We start from the raw sequence: 26,939 nt of genomic DNA on the forward strand, positions 1-26,939 counted from the left end.
TAGGCACAATCCTCGAATTTGGTTTACATCAAAGTGCAATTTGATGCAGGGCTAGGTGTAACCAACATAAGCTGGCATGGTATCTCAAAAGGAGAAAAGTCCTCCTTTTTCAGTGCTCTGTCGCTCCTTCTGCTATCCCTCAAGAAGAAAGTCTCAGTTTAGTGCCAGTGAATCTTTAAAACACACTCAGATTGTTTTTAAATCAATAGAACAAGACCCAGGCTCAGAGCCTTTGTGCTGTGGACTGAATGTTTGCATATCCCCAAATTTCATGTGTTGAAATCCTAACTCCCAACATGAAGGTATTAAGAGGTGGAGTTTTGAGGAGGTGATTAGGTCATGAGGCTGGATACCTCATGAATGGGATTAGTGCCCTTATAAAAGAGATCCCAGAAGGCTCGCTCACCCTTTCCACCACAAGGGGACACAGCAAGAAGGTGCCACCTATAAACCAGAAAGCGAGTCCTCACCAGACACCAAGTCTGCCAGCACCTTGAACTTGGACTTCCCAGCCTCCAGAACCATGAGAAATAAACACTTGTTGTTCATCAGCCACACAGTCTATGGTATTTTTGTTATAGCAGGCCAATCTGACTAACACACTTAAGCAAGCAACATATCTAGCTAGGATTTACTTTTTTTTCGCACTGTATTTATTTATGTGGGTTTTTTTTGTTGTTTTTGTTTTTTGTTTTTTGTTTGTTTTTGTTTTTGAGATGGAGTCTCACTTTGTCACCCAGACTGGAGTGCAGTGGCATGATCCTGGCTCACTGCAACCTTCACCTCCCAGGTTCAAGCGATTCTCCTGCCTCAAGCCTCCCAAGTAGCTGAGATTATAGGCGCCCACCACCATGCCCAGCTAATTTTTGTATTTTTAGTAGAGACATGGTTTCGCCATGTTGGCCAGGCTGGTCTCGAACTGCTGACCTCATGATCCACCCACCTCTGCTTCCCAAAGTGCTGGGATCACAGGTGTGAGCTACCACACCCAGCCTAACTCTACAGATGTTAAGCTTTTCCTTCAAAACGTACATATCAACATGTCCCCACCTGTCTTCTCCCTGCTGCCAGGTGATATCTCTTTGAATTCTCATGACAGCCCCTGAAGGATAGCGTGATGAGTTAAGAAGGTGGAAGTGGCTGGGTGCAGTGGCTCACGCCTGTAATCCAAGCACTTTGGGAGGCCAAGGCAGGTGGATCACTTGAGGTCAGGAGTTCAAAACCAGCCTGGCCAACATGGTGAAACTCCATCTCTACAAAAATACAAAAATTAGTCGAGTGTGGTAGGTGCCCCTGTAGTCCCAGCTACTTGGAATTGAGGCAGGAGAATCACTTGAATCTGGGAGGCAGAGGTTGCAGTTAGCCGAGACTGCGCCACTGCACTCCAACCTGGGTGACAGAGTGAAGCTCCATCTCAAAAAAAAAAAAAAAAAAGTCGGAGGAACCACTCACAGGTTCTTAAAGGCATCCTCGCGCAGGTCCCGAGGGAGCCGCTCTGTGATGTCTGGCTGGAGAAAGCTGCCTGAGGACCCCCTCAGCACCTTGCCCAGGATCTCCACACACTCCAGGGAGTTCAGCACCTGGAAACACCTCTCCAGTGTGATGAGAAACAGGCTGCGGTTCACACCAGGGCTCTGCAAGGCTCGTTCTCGAATCTCTCCTAAGTCAATGATGATGTCTTTCAGGTCCTAAAGCAATGAGAGAAGCCAGGGTCAGCTTGAGAGCTGCCTCTCAATTTGGAAGCCCTGGGAGGGACCACACATTGCAACAGTGGGGAAAGTCAGGATCACTGTTTAACACCATACTGCTATGTTGAAACTTCTAGAACTTTCCATTCCCTGCAGAACAAAGTCAAGGCCTTTACCTGCTCCACTCATTCTGGAGCCTTCCCACTCTCCAGATACACCTGACCAGCATACCTCAGGCCCTTGGTCTACCTGGAATTCTGCATCTCTCTTTTTTTTTTTTTTTTTTTTGAGACAGAGTCTCACTCTGTCACCCAGGCTGGAGTGCAGTGGCGCGATCTCAGCTCACTGCAAGCTCCGCCTCCCGGGTTCATGCCATTCTCTTGCCTCAGCCTCTCCAAGTAGCTGGGACTACAGGCGCCTGCCACCACGCCCGGCTAATTTTTTGTATTTTTAGTAGAGACGGGGTTTCACCGTGGTCTCGATCTCCTGACCTCATGATCTGCCCGCCTCAGCCTCCCAAAGTGCTGGGATTACAAGCATGAGCCACCGCGCCCAGCCTGCATCTCTCCTTTTTCTGGCGAAATCTAGCTCATCCTTTAAGGCTGGGCTCCATTGCCATCTCCTTGGTGAAGTCTCTGATCCCTCCAACTTCCTACTTCAGATCAGATTTCCCTCCCTTATGCGCCCCCAGGGCATATTGAACCAAACTCTATAATGCTTTAAAGGGACTCATGTGTCTTTCCTCCAAGCCCATGGTTCTCACCTCTGGGTGCACATCAGAATCACCTGGGGAGCTTTTTTAAAGTTTTATTTTATTTTTGAGACAGGGTCTCGCTCTGTCACCCAGGCTGCAGTGCAGTGGTGTGATTATAGCTCACTGCAGCCTCAACCTCCTGGGATTCAGCAATCCTCCCACCTCAGCCTCCCAAGTAGCTGGGACTACAGGCACACGCCACCACGTTTAGCTGTTTTTTGTAGAGATGGAGTTTTGCCATGTTGTCCAGGCTAGTCTCAAACTACTGGGCTCAAGCAATCTTCCCACAACCTCCCAAAGTGCTAGGGTTACAGGTATGAACCACCATGCCCAGCCCATCTGGGGAGCTTTTGAAAAGGACTGATTGGCCTGGCGCAGTGGCTCACATCTATAACCCCAGCACATCGGGAGGCCGAGGCAGGTTGATCGCTTGAGCCCAGGAGTTTGAGACCAGCCTGGGCAACATAGGGAGACCCCATCCCTACAAAATAAAATTTTTAAAATTAGCTGGGTGTGCTAGTGCACACCTGTAGTCCTAGCTGCTTAAGAGGCTGAGGTGGGAGGATCACTTGGGCTCAGGATATCAAGCCTGCAGTGAGCTATAATTACACCACTGCACTCCAGCCTGGATGACAGAACAAGCCCCTGTCTCTAAGAAAAAAAAAAAAAAGCCTCCATTTTACTGAGCATTGACTCTACTGTGTCAAGCTTGGAGCAAACATGCATCACCTGATTAATTCTCATGACAGTCCTACAGATTAAGCCCCATGGGTACTAGGGTCAGGCATTCCCAGTTTCCAATCCCAGGGCCTCCATTATCTGTGTGTCCTGAGCAAATGACTTACCTTTTTCAAGTCCCAGTTTTTAAGGTCTCAGAGGCCTTGCTTTGTGGTATTCTTGGATCACTAACTTCATTTTGTGGAAATTAACTGTTTCTGTTTTTTGTGTTTTTTTTGTGTTTTTTTTTTTTTGAGACGGAGTCTCGCTCTGTCACCCAGGCTGGAGTGCAGTGGCGCAATCTCGGCTCACCACAAGCTCCGCCTCCCGGGTTCACGCCATTCTCCTGCCTCAGCCTCTCCGAGTAGCTGGGACTACAGGCGCCCGCCACCACGCCCGGCTAATTTTCTGTATTTTTAGTAGAGACGGGGTTTCACCGTGGTCTCGATCTCCTGACCTCGTGATCCGCCCTCCTCGGCCCCCCAAAGTGCTGAGATTACAAGCGTGAGCCACCGCGCCCGGCCCCTGTTTCTGTTTTTTGTCTCCCCTCTAGACTGTGAGCTCCTTGAGTGCAGGAGGATCTCTGTGTCCACTGTGCATAGTAATTTTTATTAGTGGATGTTTATTGACCCAAACAATCAGGAGATCCTCAGATCCTCAATTAGGACCCCTCATTTCTTAGTACTGACAAAAATATGAATTAGGCCAGGCACAGTGGCTCACACCTGTAATCCCAGCAGTTTGGGAGGCCGAGGCGGGCAAATCACTTGAGGCCAGGAGTTTGAGACCAACCTGGCAAAATCTCATCTCTACTAAAAATACAAAAATTAGCCAGGCATGGTGGCGCACACTTGTAATCCCAGCTACTTGGGAGGCTGAGGCACAAGAATCACTTAAACCCAGGAGGCAGAAGTTATAGTGAGCTGAGATTGTGCCACTGCACTCCAGCCTGAGTGACAGAATGAGATTCTGTCTAAAACAAAAATAAAATAAAAAATTGTAAGGCTCTTCATTTTAACTTTGGAGAAAGTAAGTGAGAAAACTTAGATCCTAAAGCTCCCAGGGGGTTGGAGGATGCAGAAGGAGACAGGAAGAGACAATGAAGGGCCAAGGCCTAAGTCAGGCTCCATTTTATTCAATTCAACAAACACCACGTGGTGCTGGACTTCCTCTATCCCTGGGATGCCAAGGGCGCCTCACCAAGCGGTCCTTCTTGTCTTCTAAGAGGCATTTCATGGCAGTACGGAACTGCTGGGCGTCTGTCTTCCTCAGGTCCTCCAGCAGCTTCTGGGGCTGGTGCAGACGCTGCTCCAGGTGGTTTTCCACGGCTGCCTGTATTTGGGGTGTTGGGAGAGTCAGTGAGAACAGAAAGAGGAGGAGCACATGGTCAACACCATGGCCAGCGGCCTGGCACGGCCACCTCATTCCCTGCAGAGACCACAACCAGTGGCCAGCAGTCTGGTTTGGCCACCTCCAAATTTCCTCATTAGCCGCCAACATTTAAAAATGAGGGGCCGGGCGCGGTGGCTCATGCCTGTAATCCCAGCACTTTGGGAGGCCGAGGCGGGTGGATCACGAGGTCAAGACATCAAGACCATCCTGGCCAACATGGTGAAACCCCGTCTCTACTAAAAATACAAAAATTAGCTGGGCATGGTGGCGCGTGACTGCAGTCCCAGCTACTCGGGAGACTGAGGCAGGAGAATCGCTTAAACCCTGGAGGGAGAGGTTGCAGTGAGCCGAGATCACACCACTGCACTCCAGCCTGGTGACAGAGCAAGACTCCATCTAAAAAAAAAATAATAATAATAATAAGGGGATTCCTCACAAGATCAAGATTTCCAACTTCTCTTGAAAAATGTAAAGGTTTGGCAACACGAGGCGCACATACCCTTTTTGGTAATAATTGGCAAGCCAAGGAAGGGACAGCTGCTTGTTGGAGTAACTCTCAGGCCCAGCCACCTCGATTCCCCCATTCCATGGCCTGCCTGGTCCCTGTAGGTGATTGAGTTTCCCATCTGCAGCAGCTGGCCTTTGTCCAGGAAGTTTAGAACCCCAGATGGCACTGTGCCCAAACCCAAGCTACCAGCGCAGGAGCAAAATACAGGCGAAATGAACAAACTGTGGCGCCCCCTACAGGGCAAAGAGCAGAAGCCATCAGCCTCTCCTGAAAGAGATTTCCTCTGCCATCTGGGGAATTGTTCTCTAAACCTTCCTTGAACAGACATGCCCAGTGTGATGTCATGGGCAAGAGGTGAACTCTAGACCCAGACAAGCCACATGCAAATCCCTGCCTTGACACTTACTAGCTGTGTGGCTTGGACACGTTACTTAACTAGGGTTGCTGGGTAAAATACAGGATGCTCAGTTAAATTTGAATTTTGGGAAAAAGTACACTTTTTTTTTTAGTATAAGTATGTCTCAAATGTTGCATAGGACATACCTAACTTAAAAAATCACTCATTGCTTGCCGGGCGCAGTGGCTCACACCTGTAATCCCAGCACTTTGGGAGGCCGAGACAGGCGGATCATGAAGTCAGGAGTTCGAGACCAGCCTGGCCAACATAGTGAAACTCCATCTCTACTAAAAATACAAGACTTAGCCAGGCATGGTGGCTTGCACCTGTAGTCCCAGCTACTCAGGAGGCTGAGACAGGAGAATCGCTTGAACCTGGGAGGTGCGGGTTGTGGTGAGCTGAGGTGGCACCACTGCACTCCAGCCTGGGCAACAGAGTGAGACTCTGTCTCAAAAAAAAAAAAATCACTCATTATTTATCTGAAATTCAAACGAAATTGGACATCTGTTTTTTGCTTTTGTTTTAGAGATGGGGTCTTGCTGTGTTGCCCAGGCTGGAATGTAGTGGTATGATCATAGCTCACTGTAACCTCAAACTCCTGGGCTCAAGCAATCCTCCTGCCTCAGCCTTCCAAGTAGCTGGGACTACAGGCCACACCACCACACTCAGCTAATTTTTTGTTTGTTGTTTGTTTTTGTAGAGACAGGGTCTCGCCATGTTGGCAGGGCTTGTCTCCAACTCCTGATATCAAGCAATCCTCCCACCTATGCCTCTCAAAGTGCTGGGATTACAGGCATGAGCCACCACACAGAGCCACATCTGTATTTTTATTTGCTAAATCAGCAACACTTCTGGGCCTCAGTTTTCTTATCTGCAAAATAGAGGCAATAAGAGGACTTACCACATAGAGTTATTATGAGGATTGTGTGTGTAAAGTGTTTTCAATAGTGGCTAGCACACATTAGGTGCTCCATAGTGCTAGCTATTATTCTCTATCTTGACCAAGGTGAATAATGGCTTACTTAAAGCCTCACCCCTAAAATGAAAGGTCCTTGTGGGTAGTATTATGACTGTCTTGTTCTCTACTGAGTCCTCAGTGTCTGGAGCTATGCCTGGCAGAAAGCAGATGTTAACTCAGTAGATATTGAATGAATAAATAAATATGGTATATACACAGGAAGAGACGTATCAGATTAAAGTAGATACATCTCATGAGTATCCATTACTGCTAGAGAGAAAAGGGGGAAGCAATTGCTTCTCTTTCAGTTTCCCTGACTGATGAAGAAGAAAAGAAAAGCAGATGCCATGTGGGGCCAACAGCCACCTCCAGCTAGTGGCTGTCTTAAGACCTGGCAGACAACAAGCTCTCTGAGTATATTTGTGATATCAATGTTGGTTGATGTTTCCATTTTCATTAAGACATAAGTAAAAATGGAAACAATGAAGACATATGTCAGAACTTTATTCATTAATTAATAACATAAATGGCCGTTTGCTAACCTGAATAATTGTTTCTCAATACTGAAAGAATTTTTCTCCAATTTTCTGTGTTATCCACACTGTGATGATAAAGACACAACATGCCACACTAGGCTAACAGTTGGGCAGGTGCTGTGCAGTTCACTGCAGTCACCACCACAGGCATGAGCCCTATTGCCCCTTAAGGCAAATATCCTTTGCCACCTATCAACACGCTTGTGCTATTGTTTTCATTACAGTAGAGTTAAAAGAGGAAAAAGTACATTTTTTGGACCCATGGTAGAAAGACTGATCATTATATCCAAATATCCACTCTCTCACTGCTTTTCATCAATTGAACCCTTCAACTTTTAGTTGGGTACATGGCTCCTTTGCAGTAAGATGTGACTATGGTATGTGAGCCAATCTAATGTGTGCAGAGGGAATTGTGTAACTTGCATCATATCCTCAGAAGAGAAGATGCTTACCCTTGTTTTCTTCTTCCCGCCCCTCCCCTGGATTAAAGAAGGGATGTGGTGTTTCCACCACATGGGCAATAACTCCCCAGGAGATGACAAAGCAAAAAGACAAAAGGAACCTGGGTCCTTGGATAACCTCATGGAATACAGCTGCCTTTTCTCTGTGGCTTTCCCACTTAGCTCTGGACTATTATACGAGAAAGAAATAAACTAAATTGTTTGAGCTGCTGTCATCTGGAGGTCTTTTTGTTATAGCAGCTCAGCCTATACCCTAATATACCATGTCTCCATCAAAGGTGGGAAAATGAAAGAAAGACAAAATACCTCATATCATGTTTTAAGAAAAACTGGACAGAACCCTTTTCCTTGCAGAAGTAAAGACTATCTCTACATCCAGCCCACTTCTCCAACTTACCTGGCCCCTGAGTTTGCAATCCCTGAGCACTGAGATGGGAACATATAGATGGGTCTCAGGTACACACCTGCAGGCTGGGGATGGTGAAGGCAACATTCCGGGAATTCAGATAGGCCAGGACTCTGTGGGACAGGTCATCCGTCCACATGTGGGAGCTTCAGTTGAAGACAGACAGGAAAAGATCACAATGACAGATTCTCCTACAAGCACTGCTGTACTAGCTAAGTGCCCAGGGGACAGGTAGGGATGGACCAGGGGTGTTAGGACTTTGTGCTTGGAAGTGGGAGGTTTCTCTTTTCTTTTCTTTTCTTTCCTTGTTTCTTTTCTTTTTTTGAAACAGGCTCTTGCTCTGTTGCGCGATCACGGCTCACTGCAGCCTCAATCTCCCCAGCCCAAGCGATCTTCCAACCTCAGCCACCCAAGCAGCTGGGATCACAGGTGCATGCCACCACACCCAGCTAATTTTGTTTATTTTTTGTAGAGATGGGGTCTCACTATGTTGCCCAGGCTGGTCTCAAACTTCTGGGCTCAAGCAATCCTCCCACCTCTGCCTCCCAAAGTGCCGAGATTACAGGAGTGAGCCGCCGCACCCAGCCTGAAGTAAAAAATTTCTTAACCAGGCACAGTGATAGGAGAGTTTCCAATTCTAGGAATCTGCCTGGATCCCATTCTCTCAAAGCCAATTCCCAAATTTCTAAGCTGTATGCAATATTCTAATTCCCGTAACAACCTACTTAGATTGACTACAATCCAAACTGATTGCGTTAGAAAGATGTACATTTAAAAAGCAGATGCTAGGTATACCATGCGAGGCTGGAATGGCATAGTTAGGAGTGTGGGCTCCAAACTGGATATGAATACTAGTTCCATCACTTAGCTGTATGGCTTGAGACAATTAGCTAAAATTTTCTTGTGCCTCAGTTTCCCTTTATATGAAATATGGCTAAAACTGTGAGATTAAAATTTGTTCACACATGAAAATTGCATAAGACAGCGCCCAACACACAGTAAATGCCCATGAATAGCCTTTTCTCGTTTTTTTTTTGGAGACAGAGTCTCACTCTGTCACCCAGGCTGGAGTGCAGTGGTGCAATCTTAGCTCACTGCAACCTCTGCCTCCCAGGTTCAAGCGATTCTCCTGCCTCAGCCTTCCAAGTAGCTGGAATTACAGGTGTGCACCACCACACTCAGCTCATTTTTCTATTTTTAGTAGAGACTGAGTTTTGCCATGTTGGCCGGGCTGGGCTGGAACTCCTGGCCTTAAGCGATCCTCCCACCTTGGCCTCCCAAAGTGCTGGGATTACAGGGATGAGCCACCATGCCCAGCCTATGAAAAGCCTTCTGCAATCTTACGTTTGTTTATTTGTTTGTTTGTTTGTTTTGAGACAGAGTCTTGCTCTGTTGCCGAGGCTGGAGTGCAGTGGCTCAATCTTGGCTTATCACAACCTCTGCCTCCCGGGTTCAAGTGATTCTCCTGCCTCAGCCTCCCGAGTAGCTGGGACTACAGGCATGCACCACCATGCCTGGCTAATTTTTTTGTACTTTTAGTAGAGACAGGGTTTCACTATGTTGGCCAGGCTGGTCCCGAACTCCTGACCTCGTGATCGGCCCACCTTGGCCTCCCAAAGTGCTGAAATTACAGGCATGAGCCACCATGCCTGGCCTGTAATCTTATAAAGAGATGGGTGGATGAATGGATGGATGGATGGATGGATGGATGGATGGATGGATAAATTAATAAATAAATAAAATACTTAGACTGAAAGAATATATCCAAAGTACCCATTGGTGTTATCTTAGGCAAAGGAGTGGTTATGGGGATCTTTCACTTTAACATAACTGGGTATCCCTGACATGGGGCCCCAAGACCCCTATTTCTTATCCATCATAGTACTCATCATATTATAATTGTTTATTAATATTGGCATTTCCACACTACCTAGTTCCCTGCCCCATGTGCCTGGTATCTCTCTGTATGCAGCTTATAGTGCAACAGTAAAGGGAATGGATCCTGGAGCCAGGACACTGGTTCACATCCCAGTTGTGTGTCCTTGATTTACCCTTCCTGGACCTCAGTTTCACCATTGTGTGCAATGGGATAACAACAGGACCTACCTTGTGTGGCACTTGTGAGGATTAGATTGTTTCTATACCAAGCACTTAGTAGAATACCCACTACATAGAAAGCACGCAATAAATTTCAGCTCTTAGGCTGGGTGCGGTAGCTAATGCCTGTAATCCCAGCACTTTGGGAGGCCGAGGCGGGCAGATCACCTGAGGTCAGGAGTTTGAGACCAGCCTGGCCAACATGGTGAAAACCCATCTCTACTAAAAATACAAAAATTAGCCGGGCATGGTGACGGGTGCCTGGAATCCCAGCTACTCGGGAGGCTGAGGCAGGAAAACTGCTTGAACCCCGGAGGCAGAGGTTGCAGTAGTGGACCAAGATAGCACCACTGCACTCCAGCCTGGGCAACAAGAGCGAAACTCCGTCCAAAAAAAAAAAAAAAATTGGCTCTTACGCTAGAGTGAGGAGGAATGATGTCCGTGGAGCAAGGGTGTTCACTTTTAAAACACTGTGCTTTGATTGACATTTTTTGTAATGAGCACATATTACTTTTTACAATTAAGAGACTTCCATTAAGAATTTTTATTAAAAATCTATACCATCCCTTCCCCTTTCCTCTAGGGCAGGTTACCTTTGAAACCGTATGAGATCCAGCAGTGCTACAATGGGAATAAAATGAAAAGACATCTTTAAAAGGAATCATTCCAGAGAGATCACAGCTGCATTCTGTTTGAAATTCTTAGAAGAAGCAAGTGGAGATCAAGGGGGCATATTACCATTCAGATAGCTTCCATCTATTATTTCTTCCTAAAAGGCAAAGAGATAACATCAAGTATAACATCCAAAAGTTGGCAATTCCAGTAGAGGGGACTCTGATTAACAGAAAATAGAATACTCACCGCCATTTTTTGCAACAATGGATGCAAATCTGTAAGAAAGCCATTGAATGTATAACTAGAATTGAATTGTGTGACCTTCAAAACTACAAATATGGGTTAGAGGAAAAGCCCCAGAAAGCCACTCATGAAGGAAATTTTTAGTGAATTTTAATTATAACTGTCCACTCTGAGAAAAACGTGGCTTGAAAAATCCTCTTAGAATAATCCTGAAAAATCATACACGCACACACACACACACCCAAAAACAACTTACAGCATCATGTACCTAATGTATCTATCCCACCTCATTCCCAAAACTGTGTGGAAACCACAAAGGATGATTCTTCCCTCAGGACTTACCCTGCCTGGAATTTGGCACTGTATAACTCGACACTCCATGGCTCAGAAAAAGGAATAGGAAAAGGGAGTATGTCATAGGTTCCTGAGACATTCTCCTGTAGTTAATTTAAGCATAGAAGTGATTCATGTTTTTTAATATATATATATATGCACATACACACACATATATATATACATGTATATAAACATATATATATATATGGACATTCAGCAGACGAAAGGAAAAACCAAGTAGACCCAGAATCCCTTGAAGTCTTTTTAAAAAATAATTTTAAAACTCACCTACTTTCCTCCATCTAAATCCCCATTCTAGTCTAAGACACTATCATCTCTCTCCTTGGTGACTACAATGGCCTGTTTATCTTACCACCACCCCCGACTCCTCTCAATCCAGCAAAAAGGTATAGTCGAAAGTAGACTCTGGGCCAAGCATAGTGGCTCACACCTGTAATCCCAGCACTTTGGGAGGCCAAGGTGGGTAGATCACTTGAGGTCAGGAGTTCAAGACCAGCCTGGCCAACATAGTGAAACCCTGTCTCTACTAAAAATAAAAAATTAACTGGGTATGGTGGCACATGTCTGTAGTCCCAGCTACTTGGGAGGCTGAGACAGGAGAAGTGCCTGAATCTGTGAGATAGAGGTTGCAGTGAGCCAAGATTGTGCCACTGCACTCCAGCCTGGGCAACAGAGCAAGACTCTGTCTGAAAAAAAAAAAGTATAGACTCTATTTTATCTGCAAGAAATTTATATCCAGAATATAAAAGCTACTCTTATAATTCAATAAGAAGATATACAAGCCAAGGGGAAAAAATGTTAAAAAGATATGAAGTTGGCTAGGCACGGTGGCTCACACCTGTAATCCCGGCACTTTGGGAGGCTGAAGTGGGCGGATCACGAGGTCAGGCGATCCAGACCATCCTGGCTAACACGGCAAAACCCCGTCTCTAATAAAAATACAAAAAAATTAGATGAGTGTGGTGGCACGCACCTGTAGTCCCAGTTACTCGGGAGGCTGAGGCAGGAGAATGGTGTGAACCCAGGAGGCAGAGCTTGCAGTGAGCCGAGATCGTGCCACAGCACTCCAGCCTGGGCGACAGAGCGAGACTCCGTCTCAAAAAAAAAAAAAGACATGAAGTTAAACTTCATAAAAACAGATGTAAAAATGGCCGATAAGCACACAAATGATTATCACAACATTAGCTAACAAGAACTAGCAAATTAAACCCACAGCAAGACCACTACAAAGTCACTAGAATGGGCAAAAATTTCAAAGACTGACTATCAAATGTTGGTGATGATATGGAACAACAGGAACTCTGATACAGCTGCTTGGGAAAACTGTTTGACAATGTATTACAGAGTTAAATATACAATACCCTATGATCAAGAAATGCCACCCCTAGGTATTTAAGCAAGAGAAATGAAAACATGTCTACACAAAGATTTGTATAGCTTCATTCATAGTAGCCAGATATTGGAAACAATCACATATCCAATAACAGATGAAAGGTTAAACATGGTATCTCCATTCAGTGGGATACTATTCAGTAATAACAATAAAAAGAAATTTGTTATAATTTTATTCTAGCTATGATGGAGTAATCGGCAATGGGTAAACCTTCCTGCCTTAAACAATTAAAAAGCTGGCTGAAATATGTGGACGCAAATGTTTTTCAGCCATTGGGCAGCAGGTAGCACAAGACTGAGATCCCTGAGCAAGGAAAGCAAACAAGCTGAGCTCTATAATTGCTCCTGCTCACTGCCTGGAGTCTCCACCCCATTGCGCAAGGAGGGAGAATCCAAACAGAGCCTACAGGTCTCACTGAGCAGAAGAGACAGAGTGGAACTTCAGGGAAATCAAGGCAGCTAGAATCCATAAGAAGAATACTTGGAGAGGAGGAAGTTGCACAGAAAGAAAGTTCTGGAGATCTGAAGAAGGGTCTTTTGAGACTTTGGCTGAATATTTATCTACCTATGCATGTAAGAAACCACCTGAGGCTGGAGAATGAACGACCAGTAGGCAGAACAATCCTTGGACCTCACAGGGGAATGAGAGTAGCTCCTACAAGCTGCAATGGAAAAACCTCCAAATACATTGGGCATCAGGGTCAATCATCAAAGAATAATTGCCTCCATGATAGGCCAAATTAGCCCTAGGCTAAAGTTTATTCCAGATCTGCCCTAACAAAGCTCAAAAGCTAGTCTTCGAAGAATCTAATTGATTCCAAGTAACTGAATTGCATTCCAGAACAAAACCCAACAATATTTAAAGCAGTATCATAAAACCCAGAAACTTTAGAAAACCAGAAGATGGGGCAAGAAAAAAAAGAAAAAAAAATCCAGCAATGTAAAATCCAAAGTGTCCAGCATCCAATCAAAAATTACCAGGCAAGCCAGGTACAGTGGCTCATGCCTATAATCCCAGCCTTTTGGGAGGCCAAGGAGGGTGAATTGCCTGAGCTCAGGAGTTTTCGACCAGCCTGGGCAACATGGTGAAACTCTGTATTTACCAAAAATGCAAAAATTTGCCAGGGATGTGGCAGGTGCCCAACTACTCAGGAGGCTGAAGTGGGAGGATCACTGAAGCCTGGAAAGTTGAGGCTGCAGTGAGCCATGATTATGCTACTGCACTCCAGCCAGGGTGATAGAGCAAGACCCTGTCTCAAAGAAATTTTTTAATAAATAAATAAAAATTACCAGGCATACTAGGAAGCAGGAAAATATGGCTATCGGGAGAAAAATCCAATCAATAGAACAGATCCAGAAATGACACAGAAGATCCAATTAATGGACAAGGATGTTTATTATAAATATACCCTGTAAGTTCAAGAAAGTAGAGAAAACTGCGAGCATGTTAAAGGTAGAGACATGGTAGGTACGAAATAAACCCCAAGAGGAACTTTTAGAGATAAAAATACAATATCTGAAATGAAAAACACACTGGATAGAGTTAACAGCATATTAGACATTGCAGAAGAAAAATTAGTGAACTTGAAGTCATAGCAAAATAAATTATCCAAAGTAAAATGCAGGGGCAAAAAGACTGAAAAAATTAAGAGGGCTCTGGAGCAATATGAAACTATTTGAAATATGTGTAATTGGAGTCCCAGGAAAGGAGGGGGTGGCAGAAAAATATCTGAATAAATCATTAGCGGGGCACAGTGGCTCATGCCTGTAATCCCAGCACTTTGGAAGGTTGAGGCAGGCAAATCACTTGAGCCCAGGAGTTCAAAACCAGCCTGGCCAACATGGTGAAACCCCATCTCTATCAAAAAAAAAAAAAAAAAAAATTAGCCAGATGTGGTGGCTGTAATCCCAGCTACTCAGGAGGCTGGGGCACAAGAATCACTTGAACCCGGGAGGCGGAAGTTGTAGTGAGCCAAGATTGCACCACTGCACTCCAGCCTGGGTGACAGAGCGAGACTGAAAAAAAAAAAGAGAGAGAGAAAGAAAAAGAAAAGAAAGAAAGAAAGAAAGAAAGAGAGAAAGAAAGAAAGAAAGAAAGAAAAGAAAGAGAGAGAGAAAGAGAAAGAAAACATGACCTCATGACCAAATTTGTGTAAAGTTTGATAGAACTACAGATCTGTAGATCCAAGAAGCTCAACCAACCCCAAGCAGAGGAATCATGAAGAAAGCCACGCCAAGGCATATAATAATCAAATTGCTAAAAAAAAAACATGATTTTTTAAAAAATCCAACAAAAAGGAGTTTCATTTAGACTATATTGAAAAAACTCTCAAAACTAAAAAATAAGTAAGCAATCCAATCAGAAAATGAGCAGAAGACATGAGCAGATATATCATCAAAGTATATATACAGATAGCAAATAAATACATGGGAAGATACTCAGCATTGTTAGCCATTAGGAAAATGACCATTGAAACTACAATATAATTATAGACCTATCACATGGCTAAAATAAAAAAAAAAAACCATAATGAAGCCAGGCACAGTGAATTATGCCTGTAATCCCAGCACTTTAGAAGGCCGAGGTGGGTGAATCACCTGAGATCAGGAGTTCGAGACCAGCCTGGCCAACATGGTGAAACCCCATCTCTACTAAAAATACAAAAATTAGCCGGGCATGGTGGCTCATGCCTGTAGTCCCAGCTACTCAGGAGGCTGAGGCAGGAGAATTGCTTGAACCGCGAAGGCAGAGGTTGCAGTGACTGGGAGGCAGAGGTTGCAGTGAGCCAAGATCGTGCCACTGCACTCCAGCCTGGGCAACAGAGTGAGACTTCAACTCAAAAATAAATAGATAAATACAATCATAATGCCATTAACTGGAAAGAGTGAGGAGAAACTGGATCACTCACACATTGCTGATGAAAATATAAGGTGGTACAGCTATTCTGGAAAATAGTTTCGTTGTTTCTTATAAAATTAAATGTGTACTTAACATACAGCCCAACAATTGCACTCTTGGGCATTTATCCCAGAAAAATGAAAATTTATGTTCACATAAAAACCTGTACACAGGCTGGGTGTAGTGGCTCACGCCTGTAATCCCAGCACTTTGGGAGGCCGAGGCGGGTGGATCACAAGGTCAGGAGATCAAGACCATCCTGGCTAACATGGTGAAACCCCATCTCTACTAAAAATACAAAAAATTAGCTAGGTGAGGTGGTGGGCGCCTGTAGTCCTAGCTACTTGGGAGGCTGAGGCAAGAGAATGGCATGAACCCAGGAGACAGAGCTTGCAGTGATGCAGTGAGCCAAGATTGCACCACTGCACTCCAGCCTGGGCGACAGTGCGAGACTCCAACTCAAAAAACAAACAAACAAACAAACAAAACCTGTACACAAATGTCCATAGCATCTTTATTCATAGTAGCTGAAAAATTGAACCAATCTAAATGTCATTCCATAGGTGAATGGTTAAACTAACTGTGGTATGTCCATGCCATTGAGTACTACTCAGCAATGAAAAGTAATGAACTATTGACACAGGCAACAACTTTGATGGACCTAAAGGGAATTATGCTGAGAGAAGAAAGCCAGTCACTGAAAGTTATATACTAATGATTCCAATTATAAAACATTCTTGAAATAAAATTATAGAAATGCAGAACAGATTAGTATTTGCCATGGGGAGAGGGAGATAAGGCTATCAAGGGATGCATGAAGGAGGCTTGTGATTACCAGCAGAGTTCTGGGTCCTGATTAGGGTAGCTGTTACATTAATCTACACATGTCACAAAATTGAAGAAAATGATATAAAATATACACACAAAGAAGTGCATGTAAAACTAGTGAAATCTGAATAAGCCCTGAATTTGTACCATGATTTCCTGAATTTTATATGGTACTATTGTTACATAACATGTAACCAATGGGGGAAACTGGGTGAAGAGTACACAGGATATTTCTTTTGCAACTTCCTATGAATCTGTAATTATTTCAAATTCTGTTTTATTTTTTTGAGAGACAGAGTCTTTCTCTGTCACCCAGCCTGCAGTGCAGTGGCACGATCATGGCTCACTGCAGCCTTGAACTCCTGTGTTCAAGCGATCCTCTAGCCTCAGCCTCCTGAGAAGCTGAGACTACAGGCATGCACTACCATGCCCAGCTAACTTTTTTAGTTCTTGTAGAAATGGGTTCTTGCTATGTTTCCCAGGCTGATCTCAAACTGCTGGCCTCAAGCAATCCTCCCACCTCAGCCTCCCAAAGTGCTAAGAATACAGGCATGAGCCACCATCTCCGGCCACACAATTTTTTTTTATTTAGTTATAGTATTCTGTACCACTGTAGGATGACAATAGTTAACAATAATATATAGTTTCAAATAGCTAGAAGGAAGATATTGAATAGACAGAAATGACAAATGTTTGAGATGGTAGACATGCTAATTACCCTGATCTGATCACCATACATTATACACATCAAAACATCATTATGTACCCCATAAATATGTACAATTATTATATGTCAATTTTTTTTTTTTGAGATGGAGTCTCACACTGTCACCCAGGCTGGAGTGTAGTGGCACAATCTCGGCTCACTGCAACCTCCGCCTCCCAGGTGCAAGTGATTCTCCTGTCTCAGCCTCCCGAGTAGCTGGGATTACAGGCATGCGCCACCACACCCAGCTAATTTTTGTATTTTTAGTAGAGACAGGGTTTCACCACGTTGGTCAAGCTGGTCTGGAACTCCTGACCTCTGGTTATCAGCCCACTTCGGCCTCCCAAAGTGCTGGGATTACAGGCGTGAGCCACTGTACCTGGCATATATGTCAATTTTTTTAAATAAATAATAAATTTTTAAGCACCCAAAGGGAAAAAAACCCATATTATATGCATAGGAAAAGGAACACACTACTGATATAGGCAAGAACACAGATGAACCTCAGAAACATATGCTTATGCTGAGCAAAAGAAGCCAGTCAAAAAAGACCACATAACATATGATTCCATTTCTGTGAAACTCTAGGTTATGCAGAATAATCTTTAGTGACAAGAAACAAATTACGAATGGTCTGGGGCATTATTAGGGTGCAATAGGAAAAGTTTATTGCAACAGGGCACAAGGGAACTTCTTGGGGTGATGGAAAATTTTTTTTGTAGAGATAGGGTCTCACTATATTGCCCAAGCTGGTCTCAAACTCCTGGTTTCAAGCAATCTTCCCTTCAAGCTTCCCAAAGTCCTGAGATTACAGGTGGATGCCATTGCACTCAGCCCCCATTTTCTGTATCTTGATTGTGGTGGTTGTCACACAGATACATATATTTATCAGATCTCACTGAACTGTACACTTAGTGTGCACTGTATTGCATGTAAATTTATACCTCACAAAAGTCAGTATCAAACAGAAATGGAAAAGCATGGACTGTGAAGCCAGTCACCTATTCTGAATCACATCTCCGCCACTCACTAGCTGTACGATGTTGGACATATTTCTTTTTTTTTTTGATACAGAGTCTTACTCTCTTGCCCAGGCTGGAGTGCAGTTATAGGCTCACTGCAACCTCTGCTTCCCAGGTTCAAGTGATTCTCCTGTCTCAGCCTCCTGAGTAGCTAGGATTACAGGTACCCACCACCACACCAGGCTAATTTTTTTATTTTTAGTAGAGACGGGCTCCCACAATGTTGGCCAGGCTGGTCTCGAACTCCTGACCTCAAGTGATCCACCCGCTTTGGCCTCCCAAAGTGCTGAGATTACAGGCTTGAGCCACTGCGCCCGGCCTTTCACAAGTTTCTTAATGTCTCTGCACTCAAATTTTCTCGTCTGTAAAATGAGATTAATGATGGTACCAGCATCATTGTGTCCTATGAGGGTAAAATGAGTTGTTAATAGTGAATCACTTCAAACAGGGCTTGACACAAAGTCAGCTCTGTATACAAGTTTATTAAATAAGCAAATAAACCAGATTGCTGTTTGCAAACAGATGCTGTTTTGAAAAACATCATCTCAATAAACTCATGTCACCCTCCTCCTCTCCCCATTACCCTCAAGATAAAGCCCAAAGCTTTTTCAGTGGCTGTATCACCCGCCCCTCATTCCCCAAGGTTCCTGCCGGGGCCATCTGTCTGTCCCTCCAAGGTGCTATCCTCCCCAAATTAAGACCCTCTCACAGGCTGTTCCTCAGCCCAGAGGATTCTTCCCCTTCCTCTTTGCCCAGCTAATGTCAATTCATTGTAAATTTCAAGTCTTCAATGAAGCCTTCCCTGAATTCTCTGACCAGGCCAAAGCAATTAGCCAGAAGAAAAAGCCAATACTTCTCTTTTACAGCACCAAGCACAGCTATAATACATATTTATGTTTGTGTAATTATTTCATGCTTTCATTCTTCAAATATTTGTTGAGTACTGCTGTGAGCCAGGCATTATTCTATGCTCTGAGAATACAGCAGTTTACAAAACTAACTCCCTGCTGGTGTGTTGGAATGAACCAGGCAGAAAATAAATAGATAATCAAATAACTATATTATGTCAGGGAGTGATGAGTTCCATGGAGAAAAATACAACAGGGTAGGAAAAAGGAGCCAAAGAAGGAGCAGGTACTATTGTAGACAGTTTGGTCAGGAAAGACCTGAGGAGGTGACATTTAAGCAGAGACCTCAGGAAGTGAAGGAATGAATCATGGGAATATCCGGAGAAAGAAAGTTCCAGCAAGAAAAGAAAATGACAGTGCAAAGGCTTTGACATTAGGAGCATAATTTGCTTGTTCTTCAGTAAATTGCATGAAGAGGATATAACAGTAGGACATGGGGTTGGAGAGGTATCAGGAGGGCCAGAGTGAGTAGGGTCTTTCAGGCCATTGTGAGCACTCTGACTTTTACTTGGAGGGAGGTGGGAGCCACTGAAGGGATATTAGCCAGGATGGATGCTCTGACTTGTTTTTGTTTTTTGTTTTGTTTTGTTTGAGATGGTGTCTCACTCTGTCACCCAGGCTGGAGTGCAATGGCACAATCTCAGCTCACTGCAACCTCTGCCTCCCCAGCTCAAGTGATTCTCCTGCCTCAGCCTCTCAAGTAGCTGGGATTACAGCTGCCCACCACCACACCCAGCTAATTTTTGTATATTTGGTAGAGACAGTGTTTCACCCTGTTGGCCAGGCTGGTCTCGAACACCTGACCTCAAGTGATTCACCCTCCTCAGCCTCCCAAAGCGCTGGGATTACAGGTATGAGCCACTGTGCCTGGCCCTGACTTTTATTTTAACTGGATCAAGCACATTGATGGCTGTGTTGAGAATACCCTGGAGTGGAACAATGGCTATAGCAGGCAGACCAGTCTAGGAAAGAGATGACAGTAACTTGGTCATTGATAGCAGTGAAGGTGGTGAGAAGTGGTTGGATTTTGGAGGTATTTGGAAGGCGGAACCAAAAGATCAAATGTAGGGAATAAAAAAGAATAGACAGCCCAAAGACAACGCCAAGGATTTGGCCTGAGCATGTAGAGAGGGAGGTGGGAAAACCATAGGAGTTCTAAGTTTAGGGGAGGATCCCTGGAGCTCAGTTTTGGACATACTAAGCTTGAGAAGCCTTTTAGAGTGCAGATAGCATAGCAAGTAGGCAGTTTGATGTTTGAGCCTGCAGGTTAGGGGAGAGGTGCTGTCAGAAGCAGCTATCTAAACAGAGATAGTCAGTGGGTTTTTTTGTTTGTTTGTTCTTTTGTTTTTGGGTTTTTTTGGGGAGGGGACAGAGTCTCGCTCTGTCACCCACGCTGGAGCGCAGTGGCCCGATCTCAGCTCACTGCAACCTCTGCCTCCTGGGTTCAAGCGATTCTCATGCCTCAATCTCCCGAGTAGCTGGGATTACAGGCTTGTGCTACCATGCCATGCTAATTTTTGTATTTTTAGTAGAGACGGGGTTTCACCATGTTGGCCAGGCTGGTCTCAAACTCCTGACCTCAAGGGATCCACCCACCACGGGCTCCCAAAGTGCTGGGATTACAGGCATGAGCCACTGCACCCAGCCCCAGATAGTCAGCATGTATTTAAACCCTGAATGACATCACCAAGAAAGTAAATTTAAGGAGAAATTAGGTGAGTTTTAAGGACTGAGACCCATGGCACCCCCATTGCCAAGATGTTGAGTAGACTAAGTGCAGCCAGAGAAATCAAGACTGTGGAAAACTCCCCAAAATAAACAACCTAGTTTTCTTTAGCCAATATATTACAGAGAGAGAGAGAACATACGAACTCAAAAACAACTTAAAAGGTTGATCACTTGTAGAATCTAGACTTTACTTGGATCCTGATTCAAACACGTCATGTCTGGGCACAGTGGCTCACACCTGTAATCCCAGCACTTTGGGAGGCCGAGGCGGGCAGATCACTTGAGATCAGGAGTTTGAGACCAGCCTGGCCAACATGGTGAAACCCTATCTCTACTAAAAATACAAAAACTTAGCTGGGCATGGTGGCGCATGCTAGTAATCCCAGCTACTCGGGAGGCTGAGGCAGGAGAATCGCTTGAACCCGGGAGGCAGAGGTTGCAGTGACCCGAGATCATCCCATTGCACTCCAGCCTGGGCGACAAGAGAGAAACTCTGTCTCAAAAAAAAAAAAAAGAAAAGAAACAAAGCAAACAAACAAAAAACACCATGAAATAAAATAAAAAATTAGGCCAGGCACAGTGGCTCACACCTAATCTCAGTGCTTTGGGAGGCCAAGGCAGGAGGATTGTTTGAGGCCAGGAGTTTGAGATCAGCCTGGGCAACATAGCATGACTCCATCTCTATAAAAACATTTAAAATTTAGCCCGGCGTGGTGATGCACACCTGTAGTCCCAGCCACTCAGGAGGCTGAGATGGGAGGATCTCTTGAGCTCCGGAATTTGAGGCTGCAGTGAGCTATGATCATGCCACAGCACTCCAGCCTGAGTGACAGAACAAGATCCTGTCTCAAAAAAACCCAAAAAATTGTGAGACGATTGAGGAAATTTGAACCCCTGATTAGATACTTGAAGATTTTAAAGAATTAATTGTTAATAGTTTTAAGTTCGATAATGAAACCGTGGTTATATTTTTAAAGGAGTCCTTATTGTTTCAAGGAGGGGTTAGTAAAGTGCCACCCACGGGCCGAATGGGAATGGCTGCCTGATTTTGCGTGGCTCATGACCTTAACATGATTTTTTAGGTTGTTTAAATAGTTTTTTAAAACCAAAAGAATAATGTTTACTGACATATGAAAATTTCCTGTGTGAAATTTAAATTTCAGTGTCTATAAATAAAGTTTTATTGGCACATGTCCATGCCCATTCATTGGCCTATTGTCCATGGCAGCTTCCTGCTACCATAGGAGAGTTGAGCACTTGGGACAGGGACCACATGGCCTCCAAAGCTCAAAATATGTATTCCATGTTCCCTTACTGAAAAAGTTTGCCAGCCCTTTTTTTATTTTATGTATTTATTTAATTTTTTTTTTTTTTTTTTTTTAAGACAGAGTCTCTCTCTGTTACCCACGCTGGGGTTACCATGCCTCAGCCTCACAAGTAGCTGGGACTATAGGCGCCCGCCACTACGCCTGGCTAATTTTTTGTATTTTTAGTAGAGACAGGGTTTCACCGTGTTAGCCAGGATGGTCTCGATCTCCTGATTTTGTGATCTGCCCACCTCGGCCTCCCAAAGTGCTGGGATTACAGGCATGAGCCACCGCGCCCAGCCGCCATCCCAGCATTCTTTAATACAGATTTCCCTTGTATTGTCTAACTTGTTATGCAAATGGATTATTTTTCCCCCAAGGGGACCTCCACAACCAGCTTTGAAAACAATTATGCTTATTTTACTGCCCAGGACAAAAACAGAAAACTTTTGAAGTTCCCAGACACCAAAAGCCATGCATTCTAACAGGTTTTGAGCAAACCTGATCCCAAAGCACTTTGTAGGTGTTTTGGCCCGCCATCACCATCCTGTAACTGGAATGCTCAACTCCAGTTAGATGTCTTCCTGGCTTGGGTCATTTGGGGCTTTGGGGAACCTTTGGCCCTTTTTTCTCCCTTCCCTTTGGGCAGTTGCCCTGGGGCATTGGCCCCATTCACAATTCTCCAGTTTCCCAGACAATGTGGCTTCTTGTGCTCTTTGCTCAGGCCCCTCTATTAACCCTACAGAGAGGTTTAAGGTTACTGAAACAGACGCCTTGCTTTCTGCTGTGCATAATGTCCTTTTTCCAGCGAGAAACTGCAGCCCATCAGGATTTGGTTTTCATTAAAGGCCCTTTGGGTCACTTTTTTTTAGCAGATTGGTCAAAAGGACTGGAAGGACTGGGTAGGGCGATGGTGATTTGGAGGTCGATAGCTTTCTCTATGGGCCATACCCCTTCCCCACCGAAAGATTCCCCCGCTGCAGACTGGAGGAATCAGTCAGGCAAGGATCCCTGTGGTGAAAACTACTCGAAAACAGCAACAATAACCACAAACCTGAAGACAATTTCCTGAGAAACTATGAACGTTTGGATGTGCAGGGTGATCAACTCTCCCAGTTGCCTGGGACCAAAAGGTTTCCCAGGACTCAAAACTTTCCGTTTTAAAAGCAGAAAGTCACAGGCAAACCGGGAGGAGTTGGTCAACCCATGGATCAGAGTCACTTCATCTTCTGTGAAATTTGCAAAGATGCTAGGAGGTTCCCCTCCTGCTGGGACACCCCAGCCCAGACACAAACCATTAACTCACAATTACATGGAGTTTCACTGTCTGCAAGGCTGCTCCATTTAAGCTCTGGGTCATGAACACATAACTCTAGGCATACTGACACTAGCTGGGAGATTTTTCACAAAAAAAAAAAAAAAAAAATGCCATTTCATGACTATTAATCCAAAATAGGCAAATGTGTCTGGCTTGTAGATTACCAGCCTGATTACAAATGCTTGGTGTTGGAATGGCCCAGCTCACAGTGGTTGTAGAAGTCCAGTAGAGCCAGGCTTGGTGGCTCACGCCTGTAACCCCAGCACTTTGGGAGGCCAAGGCGGGAGGATCACTTGAGTCCAGAAGTTCAAGACCAGCCTGGGCAACATAGGGAGACTCCATTTCTACAAATAATTTAAAAATTAGCCGGGTGTGGTGGTGAATGCTTGTAGCCCTAGCTACTCAGGAGGCTGAGGCAGGAGAATTGCCTGAGCCTGGGAGGTCGAGGCCACAGTGAGCCGCGATCACATGTCACTACATTCCAGCCTGGGCAACAGAGCAAAACCCTGGCTGAAAAAAAAAAAAAAAAAAATTAAAGCAGTCAAGGGGAGCTTGGTGGACTAGAGATGCCCAGGCTTGAGTTCCTGTCCCAGTCCTGCCCCTAATAGTTAGATTTTAGGCACAGCTATTCCCCTTCTTCTCTCTTAAGTCCCTGGAGAACAAATGGCTTTGGATTCAATGAGGAAAAGAAGGAAAAGAAAGGAAGAAACTGGTATCACTGAGCATCCTCTATGAGCCGGGCATCACACCAAACCCTCCTCCCCGCCATTTACTCTTTCCACCAGCCTTGAAGGTTTACCATACTCAGTTTCACAGATGAGTTCAGTGCACATGAACGATCACACAGCAAGCGAATGGCAGGGAGGGGGTTATGATGCAGGGCTGCTGGGCTCCCTAGTAACCTTAATCCCAGCAGTCATTTAATGAGAGAACTAAGTACACGCCCCTCTAACATACATTGTCTCGCTTAATTCTTGCAGAATCTTTGAGGCAAGCATTACCATTATCTCTACTTCACAGATGAGCAAATGGGTTCTGAGAGGTCAAGTGACCTGCCCAAGGTCACACAGCTATGCATGCACAGCCAGGTGGCAAACCCAGAGCTAAATGATTCCAATGCTTACTGGCTTTGCTCTGCAGTCTCAGCTCAGCAGCCCTGAACCTAAAACTCCAGGTGGCAGGTGCCACCCCAGGGATAAGACCCCAGCTTTAACCTGAACCAAACCTTAAAACCTTAACCAGCTGTGTGCTATTGGGCAAATTCCTTAACCTCTATAGGTTTGCATTTCCTCCTCTGCATAATAGGCATGGCACCCATACCTCTCTTGCAAAAAACTATCAACTTTATTTATTTATTTATTCATGAGACAGAGTCTCCCTCTGTCACCCAGGATGGAGGGCAGTGGCCTGATCTCGTCTCACTGCAACCTCCGCCTCCCGGATTCATGCGATTCTCCTGCCTCAGCCTCCGGAGTAGCTGGGATTACAGGCGCCTGCCACCGCACCTGGCTAATATTTGTATTTTTAGTAGAGATGGAGTTTCACCACGTTGGCCAGGCTGGTCTGGAACTCCTGGCCTCAAGTGATTGGCCTGCCTCGGCCTCCCAAACTGCTGGGATTACAGGTGTGAGCCCCGGCCTTTACCTGCATTTTTCCATTTCTTCCTCACAACTGCTATGAGGTAGGCGTTACTCTATACATAAAATACATAAAGAACTAAGCCCAGCACTGGCACATATAAGAATGCAATGAATCGTAGCTATTATTATTACAAATGCTATTGTTTTTACTGCTGCTATATTATTATAACAAATAATAATTGTGATAGTTATTGCAATAGTTGTCATCGCTGTTATTATATTACTAAGTAGTTTTGGATCCCTTTTCTCGAAGTTTCATCATCCCCCCCAAGTGCCCTCCAATCCCAGGAGCCCTTAAAGCCGCTGCACCCACACTTTGCCCACCCTCTTTCTCTCGGTCTGTCCCCCACGCCATCCATCACCTGCACCCCTTCCCTAGGGAGGCCCAGCGGTGGGCGCCCACCCGCTCCCCCAGCGCTTTGCCCCGTAGGTCCTCCGCCCAGGCCCCCGCGCGCGCCTCACCTGCGGAGCCCGGCTCGGCCGCACTGAGTCCCACGGGCGGGCGGGTGGCGCAGGGCGGGGCCGCGGGGCTCACGCGGGGCGCGGGCAGGCAGGGGAGCAGAGGGGCGGCGCTAGCCGGCAGCTCTGCGACCTCCTCCCTGCAGCGGCCCAGGTGGGAACTCAGCCAGGGCAGCAGCGGGGGTCACAGTCCCCGCCTGGGGCTTCCTATCTGGACCCGAAGCGTGCAAGACGCACAAATGCCTGCTCCCCAGCCACTCTTGGGGGCGGCGGCGAGGAAGCGAGGATGGGGAGCGCTAGAGAGCTATCCACCAATCGCTACATGGGAACTTTATTTAGATCTGAATTCAAACCGTTAAAAGAAGTTATAGGACGGGCATGGTGGCTCACGCCTGTAATCCCAGCACTTTTGGGAAGCCAAGGCGGGCGGATCACTTGAGGCCAGGAGTTCGAGACTAGCCTAGCCAACAGGGCGAAACCTCGGCTCTACTAAAAATACAAAGATTAGTCAGGCGCGGTGGCGGGCGCCTGTAATCCCAACTACTTGGGAGGCTGAGGCAGGAGAATCGCTTGAATCCGGGATGGTGAGGTTGCAGTGAGCCGAGATCGTGCCATTGCACTCCAGCCTGGGCGACAGAGCAAGACTCCGTCTCAAAAAAAAAAAAAAAAAAATGTATATATATATATATATATATATATTATAAGAAAATTGGAGCAATGTGGTCGCTGGGTATTTAATGACTGGGTTTCTTTGTTTCTTTTTTCTTTTTTTTTTGAGACACAGTCTCGCTCTGTCCCCCAGGCTGGAATGCAATGGCGTGATCTCAGCTCACTGGAACCTCCGCCCCCTGGTTCAAGCGATTCTCCTGCTTCAGCCTCCCAAGTAACGAGGATTACAAGCGCCCACGACCACGCCCCGCTAATTTTTTGTATTTTTAGCAGAGGCCGGGTTTCTCCATGTTGGCTAGGCTGGTCTCAAACTCCTGACCTCAGGTGATCTGCCGGCCTCAGCCTCCCAAAGTGCTGGGATTACAGGCGTGAGCCATCGCACCCAGCCGGGTTTCTTAATGAATAATTGTAATGTGGCTATCTTTTCAGAGTGATTATCTTTTACAGTTATATATTTACAAAACTGAGATGATACATCTGGGATATCCTCGGCAATAGTGGAACCAAGGAGTCATGGGAGTAGGGATGAAACAAGGTGGGCCACGTGTTGATAATTGCTGAGACTGGTTGGGGAGGATTCATTATTACCTTTCTTTCTTATGTACTTGGAATTTTCCATAATAAAAATAATTAATAGTATGACCTATAATAGATGTATACATACACGGAGTGGTAGAAAAAAATTCTTCCTAAATGTCCACCAATAAGGAAATGTTTAAATAAATGGATACATAAACGCTGTGGATTACACAGTCATTAAAATTGTTCTTAACAAAGACCACCTAATTAGCACAAGGAAATAATTTTATATCCAAAACAAAAAAGCCAATTTTAAGAAATACATGTATTTGAACTTCTATTAAAACTAGAAGCTAGGGGCTGGGCGCGGAGTCTCACACCTGTAATCCCAGCACTTTGGGAGGCCAAGGCAGGC

At 45.1% G+C, this 26,939-nt stretch overlaps 1 protein-coding gene across 3 annotated transcripts in view; it reads right to left on the minus strand.

Annotated features, from left to right (window-relative positions):
* Nucleotides 1-25,607, minus strand: part of OTOA (otoancorin) — a 103,734-nt gene extending 78,127 nt beyond the window's left edge. The window contains exons 1-9 of one of the 3 annotated variants that reach the window (XM_063612065.1): nucleotides 25,340-25,519; nucleotides 12,103-12,224; nucleotides 11,115-11,209; nucleotides 10,776-10,804; nucleotides 10,653-10,683; nucleotides 10,508-10,535; nucleotides 7,876-7,963; nucleotides 4,360-4,491; nucleotides 1,453-1,688 (exon numbers count right to left, since the gene is read on the minus strand). In XM_063612065.1, coding sequence (XP_063468135.1) covers nucleotides 1,453-1,688; nucleotides 4,360-4,491; nucleotides 7,876-7,963; nucleotides 10,508-10,535; nucleotides 10,653-10,683; nucleotides 10,776-10,804; nucleotides 11,115-11,205 — 635 coding nt within the window. In that variant the 5' untranslated portion in view covers nucleotides 11,206-11,209; nucleotides 12,103-12,224; nucleotides 25,340-25,519. Of the gene's footprint in view, nucleotides 1-1,452; nucleotides 1,689-4,359; nucleotides 4,492-5,147; nucleotides 5,272-7,875; nucleotides 7,964-10,507; nucleotides 10,536-10,652; nucleotides 10,684-10,775; nucleotides 10,805-11,114; nucleotides 11,210-12,102; nucleotides 12,225-25,339 lie in introns of those variants that run through there. The other 2 variants (XM_055232640.1, XM_055232641.1) reach the window with 2 other exon arrangements.
* Nucleotides 25,608-26,939: the final 1,332 nt, after the last annotated feature.

This window comes from Symphalangus syndactylus, chromosome 11 (genome assembly GCF_028878055.3).
Source record: "Symphalangus syndactylus isolate Jambi chromosome 11, NHGRI_mSymSyn1-v2.1_pri, whole genome shotgun sequence".
Lineage (NCBI taxonomy): Eukaryota > Metazoa > Chordata > Mammalia > Primates > Hylobatidae > Symphalangus > Symphalangus syndactylus.